General features: G+C 36.8%; 1 protein-coding gene across 3 annotated transcripts; it reads right to left on the reverse strand.

Annotated features, from left to right (window-relative positions):
• Nucleotides 1-1,141: 1,141 nt before the first annotated feature.
• MMADHC (metabolism of cobalamin associated D) lies at nucleotides 1,142-20,238 on the reverse strand. 3 transcript variants are annotated; one of them, XM_036254967.1, is made up of 8 exons: nucleotides 20,156-20,238; nucleotides 19,658-19,716; nucleotides 14,008-14,152; nucleotides 10,927-11,144; nucleotides 8,456-8,561; nucleotides 7,472-7,581; nucleotides 2,760-2,846; nucleotides 1,142-1,623 (listed from the first exon to the last, which is right to left on the reverse strand). In XM_036254967.1, exons 2-8 carry the CDS (start codon nucleotides 19,664-19,666, stop codon nucleotides 1,426-1,428), a joined length of 873 nt encoding a protein of 290 aa, XP_036110860.1. In that variant the 5' UTR covers nucleotides 19,667-19,716; nucleotides 20,156-20,238; the 3' UTR covers nucleotides 1,142-1,425. The 3 variants fall into 3 exon arrangements, with proteins under 3 accessions (XP_036110860.1, XP_036110858.1, XP_036110859.1); XM_036254965.1 differs by having other exon boundaries at nucleotides 1,144-1,623; nucleotides 7,472-7,602; XM_036254966.1 differs by lacking the exon at nucleotides 20,156-20,238 and adding an exon at nucleotides 20,092-20,131 and having other exon boundaries at nucleotides 1,144-1,623; nucleotides 7,472-7,602.
• Between the last annotated feature and the right edge of the window lie 1,501 nt (nucleotides 20,239-21,739).

A 21,739-nucleotide genomic window follows, 5' to 3' on the forward strand; every position in this document is an offset into this window, starting at 1 on the left:
TTTGTGAATCATAAGCAACACTTATTGTCAAGCCACACGTTAACTAAGCAAAGAATTTCAAATCAAGTTGTAAATTAAATTTAAAGGTTGGTCATCTCCATGTATTCCTTTTAAAAACAGGCATTTAATTGAAAAAATTCAATCAATTCATTTGGTAGAAATTACTTGTTCTCATGAGATTTGTCTCTAATCCTGTTGGCAAAGCCTCACTAATAAAAGGTGATTTTTAAAAAAAGTTCATAATGCTGTAAAAACAATCTGTCATAAATGAGGCATTGCTCACATTTACATGTTAATGCCCACAATCTATATACAATGTGGATGTACTTAACATGTATTCATTGACAATATGAACATTTGAGATTCAAAAATCACAAACTCTTGTCAATGTTGTAAATTCATAAATGTTGAAATGAATACCTAGAAATAAGTAAATTTTAAAAACTGAAGCCTTTGCCCTGGTCGGTTTGGCTCAGCAGTTAGAGCCTCAGTCCGCGGACCAGGGGGTCCTGGGTTCAGTTCCCGCTAAGGGCACGTACCTTGGTTGCAGTTCATCCCCGATCCCTGTTGGGGTTGTATGGGTGGCAACCGGTGGATGTATCTCTCTCACATATCGATGTTTCTCTCTCTCTCTCTCTTCCCCTTCTTCTCTACTTCCTGCTCTATCTGAAGATAAATGCAAAAATGTCCTCGAGTGAGTATAAAAAACAAACAAAAATCTGAAGCCTTTGACACTGTATCAGTTTGTTAAAACTGAAATATGATTCGATAGCTGAGCCACAGTTTTATCTCAAAATAATCTACATTTATTTCAGAAGTTAAGAATTATTTTTTGGGTATGTATAAGGATGAGATTCATATGCCTTTATACATAAAGATGTACTATTATTCTTAATCTTCTTTTCCTGTATGTACATTATTTCAGAGTCATACTCAGACTGGTACAAGAATAAAGAAAATTAGAAAAAGTTAAATCTAGAATTTTCACTTGAATTCTTAAAAAAAACAAACACACACGTTAGAAAGATTAATATTATAGTTTCTTAGGAGTTTTAAGAACCATATTTTAAAAAATATTGCAATGAAAAAACCATACCATCATAAGCAAATGTATAATTTATTTTTGGAGAAAATAATTAAAACTAAGGTTTTTCCAATAAAGGGGAGAAATAACAATAGGAGATCATACCATGGTTACATGTTAATTACCACATTCTGTACACTGTGGCTGTGCTTAACATGTATTTATTGACAATATGAACTTTTGAGATTTAAAAGTCACAAACTCTTGTCAATGTTATAAATTCATAAATGTTGAAATAAATACCTAGAAATAAGTAAATTTTAAAAACTGAAGCCTTTGACAGTGTTTATAGATCAACCCAAATGTTAAGTAGAAATAGTACAGCAAATAAACTGACGTTACTAGTAGTTTCCACTTAATTTCTTCATGATATGGCTGTCTGGTGTTGCATTTGTAAAAATACTTCCTACAACCACATGGGTACCCCAGAGATTATGACGAATCACTTTACAGCAGCCAAGATCATCAATAGAAAATCCTAAATGTCGATAGCGTTCATCTGTTTCAAAAAGAGTGTTGTTTGTATATGGTCCAAAAAACTGGAGGAAATTAAAAAATGAAGTATTTTCATTAGCAAGAAAAACAATGGAGCAATAATTTTCAGGCAAACATAAACATATATCTATTTTAATACTCCAAATATTTAAAAAATCAAATAATAAAATGATCACATGAAACACCTAAAAACCACCCTAATACCTACTCTCCCCCCAATACCCGTACATTCTGAAAATGTAAAATGAATGATCTAGCAAATTTCATAATTTCTAGAACCAAATGCATAACATACCTTGTTAATTTAAGGATGGAATAAAGTTTGGACAATCACCTATGGTTCATTTTCAAGAAAATTAAAATCCAGAGAAACTTCTTCGGTTTTAGTCTATACTCTATCTTACTTGACTTTGAGAAGAAACAGTATATATTCCTATCTTAAGATTTTTAAAAAATCACTATTTTTAAGCAAAAAAATATATCCAGAATTTAAAATGTGATATGGTTATTTTCAAAATATAACTTTATAAATGTTAATTTCTAAAATGTTACTTTTTTCAATATTTCTTTTACCATCGATATTTTCTTAACTCTAAAAATATATTTTTTCTTCCTTAGAGAAACTACTGCTAACTAATTTTCAACTAACAAACAGTAAAGACACTAATTCAATATAAGTAAAATAATGAGGCTGGAAATAGCTTTTTTTAAAAAAATATTTTTCTTTACTGATTTTAGAGAGGGAGGAAGGGGGAGGAGGGGGAGAGAGAGAGAGAGAAATAGAGAAAGAAACATTGATTGGCTGCCTCTTACATGCCCCTCCACTGGGGATCCGGCCCACAACCTGAGCATGTGCCCTAACCGGGAATTGAACCGGCAACCTCTTGGTGCATGGGTCGACTCTCAACAAATGTGCCACACCAGCCAGGTGCTTTTTGTTATTTTTAATTAAAAAATTTTAAATAATGAAGAAACTTAAGTGTGAGTGATGGAGGTCCCTCCAAGTTGTGAATGCAACTGACTCTTAGTGGTACTTTTTTAGGTAAAATTGCAAGGTTTTAAACACGTCTTTAATGATCTACTTTTACCAAGGTTATAGTTATAAACAAATTTACAAGAAAAACCATTCCTACTTCAAGTGACATAATCTGGCTTTCAAACTTTGTATTTAATTACTTACTGCTAAACCAGATGAAGGGTCAATAAAGTCAGCCCAAAAGCCTTCAGCTCGAAGAGCGTAGCATATTTCCTTAGCACCATTGATGAACTGCATAGAAAAAGACACAAATAATATGCTCAGGATAGCATTGCTACAGATTTTTATCTATAATAAATTATAATTTTTTTTCAATCCTCACCCAAGGACATTTTTTTTCTTTTCTATTTATCTTCAGATAGAGTGAGAGGAAGGGAGGGAAAGAGAGAGAAACATCGATGTGAGAGGGACACACCGATTGGTTGCCTCCTGCATGAAACTGACCAGGGTGGGGGATGAACCGCAGCCGAGGTATGTGCCCTTGACCAGAAGCAAACCTGCAACTCTCTGGTCCATGAGCTGACACTCTAACCACTGAGTCAAACTGGCCAGGGCTATTTATAATAAATTTTTAAATAAATAACTTTTGTTTCAGACAGAGAACTCAGTAAGATATCATAACTAATAAACCAGACTGTAAAGTTGTAAGATTATTTTAACCAGTCCAAAAGATTAATGGTTCATATAACACTTCATTTCTTTCAAACGGTCTAAACTGTATATATTTTCTCCTCTAAATTATTTCTTATTTTAGGAACTATTTCTAATCAGTTCTGTGCAATTAATTCCTAAATTTATCAGGAATTATAAGCTATAGTTGCTATTTAGTAACACTATGAAAATGTTAGAAATAAAGTAAGAAAGGAAAACAAAATACTCATACTAAAAAGATCCAAATCATTCATTAATTTGAATAAACATTTAAAAACATATACTTGTGTGCCCTTCAAAAACGCATCCACTCACTCACAGAGTCATGAACTATTTCTGAAAAGGCACCTAGAAATAAGAAATAATAGGATAAATGGATAGATGAGGTACAGGGCTGGATAGGATGCTTACTCTTCATTATATACCCACATTTATTTTGTATGGTGTATAATCATTACACACCACGTACAAGTATCATCTATTCAAAATCTTAGTCTCACCATCCTAAGGCCTATGATGTCTTTATTAGCTTTATCAGAAGTCTAACCAGTGAAGAAGAAAGTAACAAATATTAGGACCAGATAAGAATGTTAAAAAAAGGACAGATCATAAACATTTAAAAACAAGGGGGCACAGTTCTACTTCCAGCCATAACAGAAAATAGGCACCAACCCTGTCATCTGCTGAAAATGATAAAACTGACAAAAATATATGAGGCAACTACTGTTAGACCCTGAACAACAGTCAGAGAAAGCTGTAATCTTTGACAGAAGGGAAACAGATGAGGTGTTCCCCATATTTTCCAGTTTTGTCTGGAGACACCTTCTTGTCACAGGGCAAATAAGTGGATTCCAAGCAAATGATGGTATCACTGCACTGAGGAGGTAGAAAATAAGAATTATGGACAGCTCAAGCATCTGCAATTTGTGGGGTAGGGTACTGAAGAAGGAAGGAGGAGATGAGCAGACAGGGCTCCCAGTAGTCTGCAGTGCAGCTGACCCTGGTTCTATAGCCAAGAGCTGAGCTGTGCATGCACCTGGCAAGATTCTGTGAGGCCCAGTAGAAAAAGCCAGCTGAGAGTTGAATGGTGATATCAGGGATTGTGTAGTGCTAGGTGACATGGATTTCTGGCCCACTCAAAGTAAACAGACTTCACTGAACACCTGTGACTTCAGTTGAGATTCTCAACTTAGGAATATGAGCCATATCTTAAATATAAGGGGTTAGCAACATATAACCCAAGGGCCAAATCTAGCTGGCTGCCTGTTTGTATAAATACAGTTTTACTGGAACATGGCCATGCCCGTTCATGTATATACTGTCTATGGTTGCCTTAACAATACAAAGGTAAAGTTGAATAGCTGAGACCCTTTGGCTCACAAAGCCTAACATATTTACTATCTGACGCTTTATGGAAAAAGTTTGCTAACCCCTGCTATAGAGGTATAAAACTTAAGCTAACTTACTTTCTTGTAAACTAATAAAAAACATTAACATAACACTGTATTCTTTAGATTATCTTCATACTTAATATTTATACTTATTGCTGTATTTAATCCTCATAATTCTTAAAAATAGGAAAACTACTGGATATGATCTAGAAAAGTCATTATATCGATATCATGCAAAGATGTGCTATATACAAAAACTGTAGAGAAAAGCAATGCAGTCAAATCTTTGTAAAGGTTAACTAAAAGAACCCAAATCATCACAAAAAGAGCCAGTTTAAGTATTTCTCTTAAGATTAATAGCACACACTGACATCTGCTGGAAAAAGACAGAATAGATTTAAACCGTAAAACACAAAATACCCACTTCGACACTAAAATACACATGGTTCTAAAATAATCACTAACATATCTAAAATAGAGAAATCTGTCTTTTTTTTTTAAGACATTATAAAATTAAAAATCACAGATAAAGCATGCTATCATTTCAAAGCCCTGAAATTGGTTATAAAAAACAGACTTATGCCCGGCCGGTGTGGCTCGGTGGTTGAGCATCGACCCATACACCAAGACCCATGACCAGTTCAATTCCTGGTCAGGGCACATGCCCAGGTTGTGGGCCCGATCCCCAGTGGGGGTCATGAGGGAGGTGGCTAATCGATGTTCTCTCTCATCAATTCTGTCAATTCTGTCTCTCTCTCCCTCTCCATTCTTCTCTCTCTGTAAAAATCAATAAAGAAAAACAAAACAAAACTGACTTACAACTATAATAGAGTTAGTATCAAAAGAGGCTCAGAATCTTTAACTGGACAAAAAATTAGGCCCACTAATGCTATGCATATTTGAGAGCTCTTTAGTGACTAAATGACAGTGATGGTAAGTATAAATTTAGTAAACATTATCTTGAAATAAATAAAAAAATGTTTCTTGAGTTAATGCCTATTTAAATTTCAGCTCTCTAAATTCATATCTCTATCAAGTCGGAAACAATGTCTTATGTCTCTCTGCCATTTCTTTGTTAATTAGCACATAATTTGCTCATGGTTGTTACCTACTGTATGAAATTTATTAGCAAAGCTCTATGTGGGACTTTTAAGTATTATGAGGTCATCATCATAAAACACTATTAAGTGTGTAAATTATATTTTTACAAATGAAGAGAATCACACATCCAGCCCCAAAGAACATATAAAATAATTCCTAACATTATCCTGCATGGAAATTAGTAAAGGAAATTTTTTGAACTATAGTTAGCTAAGATTCCCCGAGTTATTCCTAACCTGTCACACAGGAACAGGAATATTTCTTTCTATCTTTGTAGACAATGAAATTGATACAACTCAACAAACTCTAAGAGAAATAATATAAATTTAAAATTTAAGACTTTAAGTTACTTATCATTTCTCCAGTAAGTAAAAATGAAAAGAAATGCTTATATCCAAGGTAAGATAGGGTGAGAGCATATCAACTTAGACAATCTTTTTGGTGGGCAAGTTGGCAGCATCTACCCAATTTTAAAATGAATATGCCCCTTAATTCAGCAATTTCTTATTTAAAAATCTATAGATGTGTGCATAAAGAATACATGTACAGCCCTGGCCAGTTTGGCTCAGCAGTCAGAGCATCGACCTGCAGACCAAACAGTTGCAGGTTCGATTCCAGGCTAGGGCACGTACCCCAGTTGTGGTTAGGTCCCTGGCCCTCATTGGGGTTGTGCAGGAAGCAATTAGGCAATGTGTCTCTCTCATGTCTATGTTTCTCTCCCTCCCCCTCCCACTCTATCTGAAGATAAATGGGAAAATATCCTCGAGTGAGGATTATAAAAAATATATATATACTACCCTGGCCAGTTTGGCTTAGCAGTTAGCGCGTCGGCCCATGGACCGGAGAGTCCCGGGTTCGGTTCCCGCTAAGGGCATGTACCTTGGTTGCAGTTTGTCCCTGGCACTGGTTGGGGTCGTGTGGGTGGCAACTAGTTGATGTGTCGCTCTCACATAGATGTTTCTCTCTCTCTTCCCCCATCTCCCTCCTGCTCTATCTGAAGATAAATGCAAAAAATATCCTTGGGTGAGGATTAAAAAATTTAAATATATATGCATATATTTATACACGTATAAACATATTCACTGCCTGCAAAAGCAGAAGTTTGGTTTTCAACTTATAAGTTACTAAGAAAAATTTTAAGTAACTTAAAAAATTTATGGTTTTCCCATGCAATGTAATACAATGTAAATTTTACCAAAAAATGAAATATATCTATGTGTAATGTTATAGAAAAATGTCAAAACATATCTTCAGGTTAAAAGCAAAGGATAGGCAAAAAAATGTGGGTATATAGTTTTTTATGATTATTGCACTATACAGTTACTATTAACTCCTTGAAGAAAGCTGGGGTAATTTTCACTTTTTATTTGACATGTTTTAGAGAAAGAGAGTAAAAGATATGGAGGGAGAGAGGAAGGTCAGACAGAGGGTGAGAGAGAGATGGGTATGAAGAGTTTACTGTACTTTTCTGTTTTTACCCTATTTTCCAAATTTCTTAGAACAGACCTAAATTCAGAAGAATTAAGGAAAATATTAGAATTTTAGTGGTTCAAAATTATGGTGGTGTTATTCTTAGAAAAAATGTAAATTCTTCAGTAATGAAATAAGTGAATTACTAAAAGTTAGAAAAGACACCCAGCATTTGAAAACATTGGTTTATTCCTATTTAAATAAGATCCTAAAAATTAAATTGTCACCTATTGAAAGAATTACCTTTTCTAAGAGCACTTCTCTTTCATTTTCTACCTCTTCACTCCAAAGAGTCATATCATTCTTAGTTTTCTGTGTTACAGTCAGAACCATTAGTTTGTTGGTGGCCATTTCTGGAAACAGTGATTGAAAATCTATAAATAAAATAAGAATAAAAATTCCAGGGAGAAAATAATTTGGTTTTTAAAAAGAGAAACCGTATATGAAAATACTTCTTTAGAAAAATGATTGAGTTAAATTTTTGTGGTACTAAGTTAGGTTTATAAATGCGTATTTTTTTAAATGATGACATAAACTTGATTTTGCTTCACTTCTGCTCTTGTTGGATGAACTGAAATATTACCAATGAAATCTGAAGGGTTATGTGTTACTGGTCTTATAATCCTTTTAAAAAGTTTGTCATTAAGATTTTTTCTTATGACTACGAATCAGCTCATAAAATTATAGCTGTAATAATCACCTGTAATAATCAGTGGAATGACTTCAGGAAAAGATACAAAGAAAAAGTTATTAAAAGTTCTGCTATTCCGCCCTGGCCGGTTTGGCTCAGTGTTTAGAGCGTTGGTCTGTGGTCCGGAGAGACCCGGTTTCGGTTCCCGCTAATGGCATGTACCTCAGTTGCAGTTTGTCCCCGGCCCTGGTTGGGTCGTGCAGGTGGCAGCCAGTCGCTGTGTCCCTTTCACGTCGATGTTTCTCTCTCTCTCCCTCCCACTCTATCTGAACAAAAAATGGAAAAATGACCTCAGGTGAGGATAAAAAAAAAAAAAAGTTCTACTATTTCTATCCAATGGCAGCATGAGGTCACATATCAGGGGACATTTAAAAGCCTCTATCTTAGCCATGCAATCATTTCCTTCCAGACACGGTAAAATATTAAGTAAAACACAAAGCATTACAATTCCTAGAGAACACATTATTCAACACATTAAAAAGTGAATGACGTCATCTAATGTGTATTAGTGTAAAATGCATAAAAGCGCAACATACCTCTTCTCAGCAATTCTGGACATGTTTGGATGGCACACTCTACTTTGGCACTTTCAAAGTATGTTTCTGCACTGTTAATTTCTTGTTCAACAGGTGCATCATTACCCTAAGGGGAAAAGAAATTTAAGTAAAAAAAAAATAATCTGGAATTCAAATAAAAATATCTTGCCTGTTAACAACCTGTCTTCCTTAGAAAGTTTCTTTTAATAATCCTAATCCAATTCTTGGTGGGGTAATAAATCAGTTTGTCTTATACACTCAAACTTTTCTCTATGATGAATACAAAATCTGAAAATTCTAAAAATAAAAAAAGACCAGGAATGGATATACTGATATAATAAGACTTGACATGAATAGAAGTTGACTAAGAAATTAATTAAAATACCATAACTGTGTCACACAATGTTACCTCATGACATTCTGTAATATCTAATTATCCTTTCTTTTCCTTCACTCTGTAATCTGTAAAATGGGATACTAACACTAACTTTCAAATAAGATAACTAAATACACAGCCACCTTTATAGGAAAAGCTTAGAGGCTTTTATTCAACTGAAATTTACTGGGCACCTACTATACGTAAGACACTGACAAAAACATGCACTACACAAAGGTAAAAAAAAATATCCAGTGTTCACTACTTCCAGCTAGAAGAAAAACAGGATGAACAAATAAATGCAATCCAATAGGAAAAGTGCTGCAGAGTTATGAAGAAAGTATTGTAGCAGTATAAATAGGGAAGAAACTTGCTTTGCTGAGAGAAATCAGGAAAAGGTTGAAATCATCGTATCTGAGCTACATGTTAATTAATGTGTATGTTTGATAGGTAAAATATAGGTGGAATATAGGTTAGATATTCAGGAGGAAAAACAGTCCAGCAAAAGATAACAGTGGCAAAGGCATTCAATGGTCAAAGAGCATGGTGTATTTAAAAAAAATTTTAAGTATGCTGTGATTGGAGTACAGAGAAAGTAAAAAATAGTGGGAGATAAGGTGGGAAAGAAAAGGGTCAATATTGTGGAAAGTCATTTATGCCACATTAAGAAATTTTGACTTTAAAGCAATGAGGAATAGCAAGATAAGATATAAAAAGCTAATGAGGAGAAGCAGGTATAGACTAGTAAAAGCCAATTTATTAATCACGTACTGCTTTACATACACTTTCGCATTTAATCCTCATAACTTTGTGGGCCAGAGATTATCATCATCATCCCCAGTGCTAACCTTTGAACCTAGATTTATCCTTTCTCCATAGTCCATGGAACTCTAGCAATATTAGTGAATACTAAAAAGGACATGCATAATTTAAGAGCTACTTTAAGAGATAAAAGCAATGAGATTTTATTACTATTTATGGGGGTATGATGGAGAGAGAATTCAAGGTTGGCAGTATAATTTTATCTTGAGACAGTAGGGGGATAGCTAAGTCATTTATACACCTGATAATATAAAAGGACAGGTTTTGAGAGAGAAAAGAACTAATTCAATATTAGATATGCAAAATCAGGGGACTTGTGAGATATCCAGACAAAGATGTTTGAAAGGCAGATAGAAATATAGAACCAGAAATGTCAAATAGAAATTATAAAAACACTGCCTGTGAAAGGAAGAGCAGGGGATAAGTGACCACGAAGTAATCTAAATAAAAAGATGGAGAAAAGAAATGTATGGGAAATACCATGTGATTGCTGAAGAGAAGCCAAGAGGACTGAGAAGAAATTACCTAAGATAAAAAAAGTCAGGGGAGGTCAACTGTGTCACATTATTAGGTTATGTGCTACAACCCATAATAACTGTAAGAGGTTGTTGCTTTTAATAAAAATAAAACAAAACAAAAACCTAGCCTGAAACTATGTAGAAATGTGAAAAATAATAAGAATCAGGGATTCCACAAACTCTGAATTGCACATAGCTTTCCACTTTATTGGGCAATGAAGTAATACCAGTTTAAAAACTCACTTAAAAATTTCATTACGCAATACCAGTTTAAAAAAATTCATTAAAAAAAAACCTCTCAGAAATTGTATTAAAAATAATTATAAGCTTTCCTTTTTAGATTTCTGTATCTGAAGAATCTGAGGTCTCAAAATTTTCTTAAGTTTTTAAATGGCTAAAGGAACATAGTAGGAATTTTGTCCATATATAAATTATAATTTATAAAAGTGAAAAACAGGCAATCTAAATTTTCAGTAATATAGAAATAATAAAATTATCTACATTTGATTAAACAAGCAGTTATCAAAAAGACTTTTGAAGAAATATTTAATTACCTAAAAAAGACTCATATAAAGTAAAAAAATAGCAAACATTATAGAGGACAATGCCAAGTTTTAAAAATCTATTTGTTGTTTTTGTATATATTGAAATTAAGAATTTTTCTTTTACTTTTTCAATAAAAGTAATGCTTATAGTAATCAGAAATTAATATAGCATTAATTATAAAAACAGAATGTATAACATTAACAATTTACCTGGAACTCATTCACATATTGTGCCATCACAAACTCATGTCTTTCACTTGATAAAGGTTCTGCTAGAACATCAGGTAAAGTTTTATGAACCTGGCTTTTCTTCTGTGGCATGGTCCCATTGAGGTGACAATCAAAACCTATGTTCCCGGGGAGCTGGAATCTCTGATCCTGAGGCCCAAATGGTCCCATCACTTCATCTGGCCATACTGTTCGAGAACCTGAAAAGAAACAAAAAAATGAATCATTTTCTCCTTAACAGTCAAGTGTATACTGGGAGACTGAAATAATGAACGCTCATCTTAGAATTAGGTATTTTTTCACCTAAATAATAGACTTGAAATGTGCTTTCCTGTGTGAATATAAATTAGTAAGTCATTTCCAAATTACTAATCAAAGCAATCAGCTACCAGTTCCCGGGCAAGTCCATTATTAGGAGAACGTTTCAATAAAATTCTGTAATCCATACTATATAATGCTTGATAGTTATTGGGGGGGGGGCGGGGGGCATGGAGCTGCTGCTATCTGGTGGCCCAAAACAATGGGCTGAGAACAATCTTGTATAAATCAATGTGACATAATGGCGTTTAGTCACACGAGTTAACATGAATTAAATACTTACAGAAGAACAGACCGCTTTACATCATTCACTTTTTTTTTTTTTTTTTTATCCTCACCCGAGGACATTTTTCCATTTTCTGTTCAGGTAGAGTGGGAGGGAGAGAGAGGAACAGAGAGAGAGAGAGAGAAACATCGACGTGAAAGGAACACATCGAGTGGCTGCCACCCACACAACCGACCAGGGCCGGGGACAAACTGCAACTGAGGTACGCGCCCTTAGCGGGAAACGAACCCGGGTCTCTCAGGACCGCAGGCCGACGCTCTAACCGCTGAGCCAAACCGGCCAGGGCTACATCATTCACTTTTTAAAAATACCCTAACTTGTGAAAATTTCAAAAAGATCCAGTAAAGAATGAAGTAGAAAACTAAACAAAGAAATATTTAACAGTAGAAATTATGTTTACAGAAAGGGACAACTGCTGAAGACATCAGTTGGCAATAAAAATACTTTTTAATACTCCGTCCAAACTGAATGACTAAAAATGGTCATGTCAATATGGCTGCTCGATCACCAGATTGTGTCATCATATCCCTCTTCGACAACTAGGACGAAAATCATCCATCAAACGTAAAACTCTTTCCTCTTCAACCTAGACACTGTCTCATAACTCTCAACCCAAACACTCTAGCCTAATACTTCTTAAACTTTTAAGTATTTAAGAATCATTATAGCCCTGGCCAGGTGGCTCAGTTGGTTAGAGCATCATCTCATACACCAAAGGGTTGTGGGTTTTATTCCCAGTCAGAGCACATACTTTGGTTGTGGGGAGCGTACAATGGTTCTCTCTCACACTGATGTTTCTCTCTCTCTAAAAATCAATAAAATCATATCTTCAAGTGAGAAAAAAAGTAGTATAAAATGTCAAAAAAAATAATTGAAGATCTTCTAAAAATGCAGATTCTGACTTAGTAGGTCTGGAGTGAGGCTCAAGATGCTTCATTTCCATCAAGTTCCCAGATGATATTGATTTTATTAGTCTAAAGACCACCTTGAATAATAAGGCTGACAGACATTAATGATTGACTGAAGTCAGTTCACAAGCTAAAACATATTAACTATTTTTGAACAAGATGGGTTTTATTTATTTATTTATTTTGTTCAGAGAGAGTGGGAGGGAGAGAAAGAGAGGGCAAGATGGGTTTTAAAGACTATTCACATTAATAGTCTCTTGAAAGAAAATAAATATCCTGTGTTAATGTCATATTCACTGTTCATTTAGGTTTTCTTTTCCAGGAATAGTCTGTTCACACACTTTTTATTTTTAAACCAACAATTGGTATTTTTGTTGTTGTTGTTGTTCAGATAGAGTGGGAGGGACAGAGAGGAAGAGACAGAGAGAGAAACATCGACGTGAAAGGGACACATCGAGTGGCTGCCACCCACACGACCCAACCAGGGCTGGGGACAAACTGCAAACCCAGGTACATGACCTTGGCAGGAACCAAACCCGGGTCTTTCCAGACCGCAGGTCAACGCTCTAACTGCTGAGCCAAACTGGCCAAGGCTGTTCATATACATTTTAAAATTTTTGTTTGGTTTTCAACTCAGTTGTCTTTTTCCTATTGGTCTCTAAAACTTTTTTTATATATTCAGGATACAAACCCTTTATATATTCTGAATGACAAATCTTTCATTTATTATACATACATGTCTAGCCTTCAGATGATGTAAGTTGGAAAGTAATCAGAAATGGAGTTATAAAACTGGGGCAAGAAAACAGGGGAAGGCTTTGAATGCCCAAGTGAACTTACAGTACACAGTAAGTAACGTGTAGCAAGAAAAAAAGATTCCATGCCCAATCCCTTTAGGATATGTTACTTTAAGTTCCTAAGAGGCCTCCTATAATATTTTAGTGTGCAGATAAACCTCTAAGATAGGACTGTAACACACAACATTTTTCAAATTCACCTAATCATGTAACTTAAAAAATTTTGTTAAGACCTGGAAAATTTTTCATAGCTTGGGATATTTTGGGAACTGTTACTGAAAGCAGTAAACCAAGGTTTATCAAGGAAGTGACAGAATTAAAATGTCTTAGAATGATTAATATAATAGTGGTGTGCAAGATGGATTAGAAAAGGCAGACTTTGTAGATAGTGGGTAAGTTACTGATTCAATAAACATTTATATTTAAAAAGTGCCAGCTATATTTAAGACATTCAGCAAAGAATGGCAAAAAGTAGTAACCGTGTTAACAGGATTAAACTATTTGTTTCAGGGAAAACTGTATGTGTTTAAAGATAGAAAGAAACTAATGTTTAATAAAGTTTTAGAAACCAATATTCATTTTTTTTTAACGCTGTAGCTTCCTGATAAAGTTATTTAGGCAGAGCTCTGAGTCTACTTTCAATGGGATAAACTCAACTTTAGAAAATCTGTAAAACATCAAAAAGAAATATAGGAAACACAACTCAAAATGTTTTGAAACAATTATAAGTAAAGCAATAATAACTTTCACTTACATATATCCGGAGGTGCAGTGGCCACATGAGACTCATCAGAACCTGAAGATCCTGCAGTTGAAAAAGCTTTGGGAATGACAACCCTTTTAACTAAAGAGTAAAATCCTGGGAGATAGGAAACCAGTCTGGCTCTCTTACAGAGCACCTAAAAATGACACAAAATTTTAAATTATTTTTTTCTGGATATAAATGTTATATTTACATAGACAACCTCTAGAAAATTGTCACACTGCGATATTTATTTTAAAACCAACATTTATTTTACCACTGCGTACCTATTTTATGACAAGCATTATGCATGTTAATAATTAAAAAAATAAACACGAATATTAAACAAACAAGTTATATGTTACTACGGGTAAAAGTATATGGCTTTTCCAATAAAGGGCAGAATTAAGAGTGCTACACTAAAGAGAATGGGAACCTCTAAAAATTGCCCGATTTAGTGGCATTAAAAACGTAGCCCAAGTAATTAAGATTCTTCTATTCTCAAAACACAGAACTTTCAAAATCTTTCCTAGGATCAAAACCTGTTATTTTCTAACTCTTTTCTTCTTTTACCACTATAACTTGCGCCAATGATTTCCCATGCCATCTTTCCTCTTGGTTTTATGGCAATGCCCTCTTTCTTCCATTTTAGCACATACCTTTATGGTACATCTTCTGCTCCTAAGTTCATTTCCTAGATTCTGAAGTGTTACAATGAATGACTGTGTAAATACATCAACTTCTAGTGAAATACTTGGGTAACTATAGCCCAATACAGCCTGCTGTTTCTTTTGGTAAATAAAGTTTAATTGTAACACAGTCACACCCATTTATTTATGTGTTGTCTATGGCTACTTTCACACCACAATGACAGACTTAAGTAGTTGCACAGACACTCAATGGCCACAAAGCCTAAAATATTTATTACCTGGCCCTTTACATAAAGGAAAAATATTCCCAACTTTTAGATTAGTGGAAAATTATAAGAACAAATATCATGTCATCTATAAATTACAGATTTGAATAATTGAGAGATCCTTGAAGGAAAAGAAAAAAAGTTTCAAGGAGGATATACTAGGTTTTGCAGAAATAACAGAAACTTGCTGGGGAAAGTGGCATTTCAGGAACAAAGGTATGAAACCATAAAAGGTATATTCAAAGACAAGTTCAGTGAGGGAGGATATAAAAGTGCAGTAGAAAACAGTCTTTAAAGTTAACCTGTGGGCAACTCTAAAGGCTTTATATTTGATACAGACAGTCATAGGCCTGTTACATCAAGAAAATAAATCAGAATTTTATTCTGTAGGCAATGAATGGAGTAAACGGATATAAAATATGGGATATTTTAAGAAATGTACCACTAAGGGTAGCATAGAGAATGGATTGGAGTGGGGTTAGAGAGGTGGTATGAACACTAGTTACCATACCCTGGCTGGTTTTTCCTAGTGGTTAGAGCATAGGCCTGCAGACCACAGAGTCCCGGGTTCGGATCCCGCTAAGGGCATGGTTGCAGTTTGTCCCCGGCCCTGGTTTGGGTCGTGTGGGTGGCAACCAGTCGATGTGTGTGTGTGTGTCTCTCTCTCCCTCCCATTCTATCTGAAGATAAATACAAAAATGTCCTTGGGTGAGGATAAAAAATGAACAAAAAACTAGTTACCAGGATGCTGCAATAGTCTAGCCATATGATGCTTCAGAATCAATCATTCCTTTTTTCTTTTCACATAGCATTCTGAAATCCAACACACGTTCTTTATGACTTTCTTACTGTAAGTACAACAGAATGTCCAAACTAGTCTATTTCTCTGACATAATTTCTAACTAATTTTACCCTCCCTTCCCTTACTCCACTCTTTAGTCACATAAAAATATCTACCCCACATTTCTCATATTTCTCTGCCTTCTTTTACACTGTCAAAAGATTTATTTTGCTAAAATGCCCTTTTCCCTCGCACTGTAAGCCTTAAATATTACAACTCTGTCTTAAAGACCTGGACTAGAACCTTCTCTATGTGTCTCCTACGTGCAAGGCATGTCTCTAGAGCAGCGGTTCTCAACCTGTGGGTCACAACCCCTTTGGTGGTCAAATGACCTTTCACAGGGGTCGCCTAAGACCACCGGAAAACACCTATTTGTCTTGAAATATGTGTTTTCCAATGGTCTTAGGAACTGAGACACCTCTCCTCTATCCGTCTCCAGGCAGGTCCGCCCTCATGCAGATACGCCCACATACAACATGAGGAACTGTATTAATAATATTACACAATTAGAAATTGTGTAATTGTATTAACAATTATTTTAGCCTCTAAGTACCAGGCCACTAGACACTATATTCATTTTTCTTGATGGTAAAACTTTAAACAAAAGTTATATAATAAAATGTGAGTTTTATTCCCTAAGAAAAATCTAATTATCAACTTTCATTTCATTGGCAAAATAAACCAGTATTTACTTTGTCCACTGAGAGAGAGCGATGACAATACTAGTTTGTTTCAAACTTTTACCCTCCAATCTATGATTCTCAAATCTTTTACTGTGGAAATAAAATATTTTGTGGAAACTTGACAGATTTTATGACATTGGGTCAGCTGATGAACATAATAATTAACAGATGCAGCCAATACAATAGCCCTAAATTAGAACTGCCAGTTTATTTTAGTTTGAGGATAAGTATATATATTTTATACGTGACTAACTTCAAACAAACCTTGGACTCTAAACTTGGCAAAATGATAATGTACTGAGATTTCATTTTAAAACTCTTATTAGCATATAAACAGAAAATCTTTTAGGTCCATCTTAGGCCTAAATCCTGTTTTTGGTCATCTGTTTTTTGTTTCAGACTATACCAAAGACTGAAAACTGGTCATCTATGAAACACATGCACATGCATCCACATACATTTTTGTGTGATCCACAGTACTACAAGAAATTTGAATTGAATATCAACATGAGATATTGTGAGATTTCACACAAAAGGTCCAGATTTTGGGCTGTTCTTGAAGATCTGGCAGCACTGGATTCACATTTCCGAAGGCGTTAGTTAGCAACAAATCACTGTAGCTAAGGAAGGCTGCTCCCTTTATATCAGAAATGGGCATTTCAGGACCCATCACCAAGAGGTCACTGGTTTGATTCCCAGTCTGGACACATGCCTAGGTTGTGGGCCCAATCTCCAGTGGGGAGCATGCAGGAAGCAGCCAATTCTCATCGATGTTTATCTCTCTCTCTCTGTCTCACTTCCTCTCTCTCTAAGATCAATAAAGGAAAAAAAAAAAGGGCATTTCAGTTTGTCAAAATCCCCACCAAGGCCTTTTAATTTACCTGTCTAGCCACTGACGCATGGACATTTATGATCTTTGCTTTGTATGCTAATAATCTGCATGTATAATTACTAACATCTATTCAGTGTTTACAATGCATATGAACTAACAGAAAATTTTAAAAGTATATATGAGCCTGGCTGGTGTGGCTCAGTGGAATGAGCGTTGTCCCATGGACCGAGAGGTCCAGGGTCGATTCCTGGTCAGGGCAGGTGCCCAGGTTGTGGTCTCAATCCCCAGTAGGAGGCATCTGATCAATGTTTCTCTCTCACATGGATGTTTCTCTCTCTCTCTCCCCCCCCTTCATCTCTAAAAAAAAAAACCAATAAAAACATATTAAAAAATAAAAGTATATTTGAATATTAAAAATAAAATCTATTTTATATGACCCCCTTTCTAACAATAAAAGGATTTATAAAGCAGCTTTCAAATTATTTACCCTGCTGAACTAATTTATAAAGCCAGGTCAAATATCAGCATTCTATTCTGATTAAACGCCTCTCTTTTGAGAGTATCACATGCTTCTTCACAATGTTCCCTTTCTGTGGCTATGGTTAGGTAAAAATTCACCTTAAAACATGGCCAAAACTAGTAGTCTACTTTTATAACTTGTCCCCATAATCACATTATTTGACTCTCACTTAATATATCATGTTCAATTACAGAAATACTATCCTGGGTAATGTTGCCATATTAATCTTCCCAACAGAGCTCTGATTAAATCACCATGGTTAAAGAATACAGTCTAAATTACTGAGTTTGGCATTCAAGGCTCTCTATTACTTTTATCAGAATTCCACAATCCAAACTTATTTCCCACTAATCTCACCCACATATCTTATACTCAGGAGGGCAACAGTGACTTGATTTTGAAAGGGGAGTATCTATGAATATAACTCCTGTTCTTCCCACCTAAGCCTTAGATTATCTAAATCCCATTTGCCTTTCAAAACTCAAATTAAATGCTTTTCAGATTAAGTGATTCCAGGCCCTACTTTGTGCCCTCTGCACAAAGCTGAATCCACACTGCACCTTTGTGTAGGTAGCTTTTAAAAACTTACTTCCACCCTGGCCAGTTGGGCTCAGCAGTTAGAGCGTCAGCCCGCAGACCAAAGAGTGGTGGGTTCGATTCCAGTCAAGGGCACATACTTTGGTTGCAGTTCATCCCCGGCCCTGGTCCTGGTCATGCAGGAGGCAACCAGTCAATGTGTTTTTCTCTCTCCCTCCCTCCCACTCTATCTGAAGATAAACTCCCTCCCAGTCAATCTGAAGATAAACAGAAAAATAACCTCGGGTGAGGATTAAAAAAATAATAAAAGATTACATCCTACTTTTTAAAAAAACAATCATCACCTGAGGATATTTTTCCATTTATCTTCAGATACTGGGGGGGGGGGGGGGGGACGGCATTGATGAGAAAGATACACTGATTGGTCGCCTTCCTGAAGGGCCCGGACCAGGGCCAGACAGACCAGACAGATCACCCTTGATGGGAACTGAACCCAAGACTCTGGTCCACGGCAGACACTCCAACTGCTGGGCCAAACTGGCCAGGGCTACTTCCTACTTTTATTGTAGCTGTTTTCACTTATGTTGTCCCCTACTATATGACCTCCTTATGCTGGGATGTATCTGACTAATCACTGCAAAGTTCCAGTTAATAAATATCTCTGGTCTATGAGAATAATACCTCTTGCTCTCATTTTGTAGGATTTAGAAAATTCCTTGCTGTACTAAAACTGCTGCAAAACCTTCGGTTTGGCTAACAAAAAAAAACTAAAAATGGATTCTAAATATGTACTGAAAGAATGTCTTTTTAAAAAACATCGAAAGGATGCTGGCTCTGAATGTTTTTCTAAAACTGAATTTGTAGAAATAAGTACACGTGTACTGAAAAGAATGTTCACACCACCTTCAAAGCGCACCAACAATAACTCACACCCTTGCTTCCCCTGACATTTTCCATTAAGTCAGCGATTTTCAACCTTTCCCATCTGGTGGCCCACATAAACTAATTACTAAAATTCTGCAGCACATCTAAAATACAGGTAGCTTGCACCTCTCACCAAAAAAAAAATAGGTATAATTTTGATTCATTCACACTGGACAGCTGTTGTGTTGGCTATGGTCATTTTTAAACGTGACACTCCAAAGAAAAAGTTCAGTAAATAGGAACTGCACGTTTTAAAAATTCTTGCGGCACACCAGTTGAAAACCGCTGCACCAAGTCCAAGCACGAAAAACATTATGCCGACGATGCCAGCCCGCCCCTCCGACTTCTCCTAACAAGTCCCCAAACGAGTATTTCACTGGGCCGCCCCTTCGGAGACCCCTTTACTCACACTGGCCATTTCTGGCGGAGGGGGCGCACGCAGGGGTTCTTTCCTTTGGTAAAGTTATCCTGGGAAAGGACAAACAAAACAGGCCAGTGAAGGATTAACTCTAACAACAGACGCCGGTTACGTCCACTGGCTGCTCCCCGGCGTCCCCCGGTCGGGCCGGGACCGAAGTCGCAGCTCTGCCCCCACCCGGGCACAGACCCCGCCCGAGGCCCAGCCAGCGCGCTCCCGCCCTGGAAACCCTCGGGCGGCCGGCAGCAGTGGGGAGTCCCGAGGGTCGGCGCCGCTGTCGAACACAGGCGGTCAGGGCTGCCGACAACAGCTCCAGACAAAGGTTCGAGTCGAGCGGAAGAGTGAGGGAGCGAAAAAGAGTCTGAAGCCAGAGTGGCAGGGCGACTGGGGACAGAGACATGGCCCTGCGGGAACAGGGGCAATACCGAGAGCTGTGGCCCGAGAAAAGGCGCATTTGGAGGGGCTACCGCGGGCGGAAACCATCCATACCCGTCACCACCACCGCCTCCAGCAGTCGCAGACCCGACTCTGCCCGCCGTGAAGATGGCGGCTGCCAGCGCAGCGGGCGCGGCGCCAACGCTGGCAATGACTAGACCGAAGGAGTTGCTTCCGAGCACATCGATGGAAAGAAGCGTCAACACGACGCTGCGCACGCGCACAGTAGGGTACGCAGAGCCGGCCTTCCATTGGATGGTCCCGAGCCAACCATGTGGGAGGAGAAAAGGCGAGGGGAGAGGGACTTTGGAGAAAGGTACATAGGCACCTGACCAGGGTTCAGGGGTCATTTAATTTTGTTCATTAACTTATTGATCCATTTCATGGATTCTCCTCACCCCAAGAAATACAGTCTTATGTTCTTTGTATCTTAGTTTATTATTCATGACTTACTGGTTTCGAGCATAGGGCACTTACATTTTTCTTTGTGTACCAGCCCTTAACACACATATAAATGTGCGTGTGTGTAATATAGCTATATATTTATATATAAAAGAACTTATTTAAAATTGTATATAATTTTTATTTATCAACTTTTTTGTTTTAATTAACTGAAGCTTATACTTTATTCATACTGATATTTCTAGTTGGGTCATATTGGACAAGTTACTTAGTCTCTTTATGCTTTTGGTTTTCTTACTTCTAAAACAGGAATAATAATAGTGCCCACCTCCCAGAGGTGGGGAACCTTTCATTGGGGCCATACAAAATTATCAACTTAAAAATTAGTCTGTTGCCCTGGCCAGTTTGGCTCAGTGGTTAGAGTGTTGGCCCTCAGACCAAGGAGTGGCGGGTTCAGTTCTGGTCAAGGACACGTACCTCGGTTGCAGTTCGGTCCCTAGCCCTGGTCGGGGTCGTGCAGGAGGCAGCCAGTCAATGTGTGTCTCTCACATCAATATTTCTGTCTCTCTTCTTCCCACTCTGTCTGAAAATGAATGGAAAAATAGCCTCAGGTAAGGATTAAAAAAATTGGCCTGTTATATTTGGTCAGGCTAATTTGATGAGGTGTGTGATGTTAGCTGGTATTGATTTCATGGCTTTATACAGCCCAAGAGTCTATGTTTCCCGGCCCCATGACGTCTGTGAAAATGAAATCAGTTCATATATAGCTAATACTTACGTAACGCCAGCCTAGAGCTTGGGAGTCACATAGGGCTTCTAAGAAGAACCACTGATCTCCATGTGGAAGTTACTTACAATTCAATATTTTTTCACGCTTCATGATTTTTCTTTTGTTTGGCTTACTTGTCCAGGTTATATAACAAGATTTCTGGTTCAATGATGATTGTAAGCTTTTTGAGATCGGGAACCATGTGAATTAATATTTGCCATGATAGTAAATCATCCATCAAGTGCAGGTGGAAGATTAAACGAGCCAGTGAGCAACAGTATGGCAGGAGGCTGTCAGGAATAACTTCATAGAAGGCAGAGATGATGTTTGAACTGTGATTTGAAACATGAGTAGGTATTGCCCTGAATGCCAGGAAAAGATGTAGATGGGTGAGGACATTTCAGGCAAAGGAAGCAGGGTGAACAGACATATGGAATCCAAAACACTATGAGCAGTTTGGGAGACCC

This window comes from Molossus molossus, unplaced genomic scaffold, assembly GCF_014108415.1.
Source record: "Molossus molossus isolate mMolMol1 unplaced genomic scaffold, mMolMol1.p scaffold_m16_p_11, whole genome shotgun sequence".
NCBI lineage: Eukaryota > Metazoa > Chordata > Mammalia > Chiroptera > Molossidae > Molossus > Molossus molossus.

What these genes read in the sequence shown, in the direction of transcription:
- MMADHC (XM_036254965.1), bottom strand. An exon ending in AATATGTGAATGAGTTCCAG is followed by an intron (nt 8,562 to 10,926) that starts GTAAATTGTTAA and finishes TTTTCCCCTTAG; the next exon opens with GGTAATGATGCACCTGTTGA. An exon ending in TCCAGAATTGCTGAGAAGAG is followed by an intron (nt 7,603 to 8,455) that starts GTATGTTGCGCT and finishes TTTTATTTATAG; the next exon opens with ATTTTCAATCACTGTTTCCA.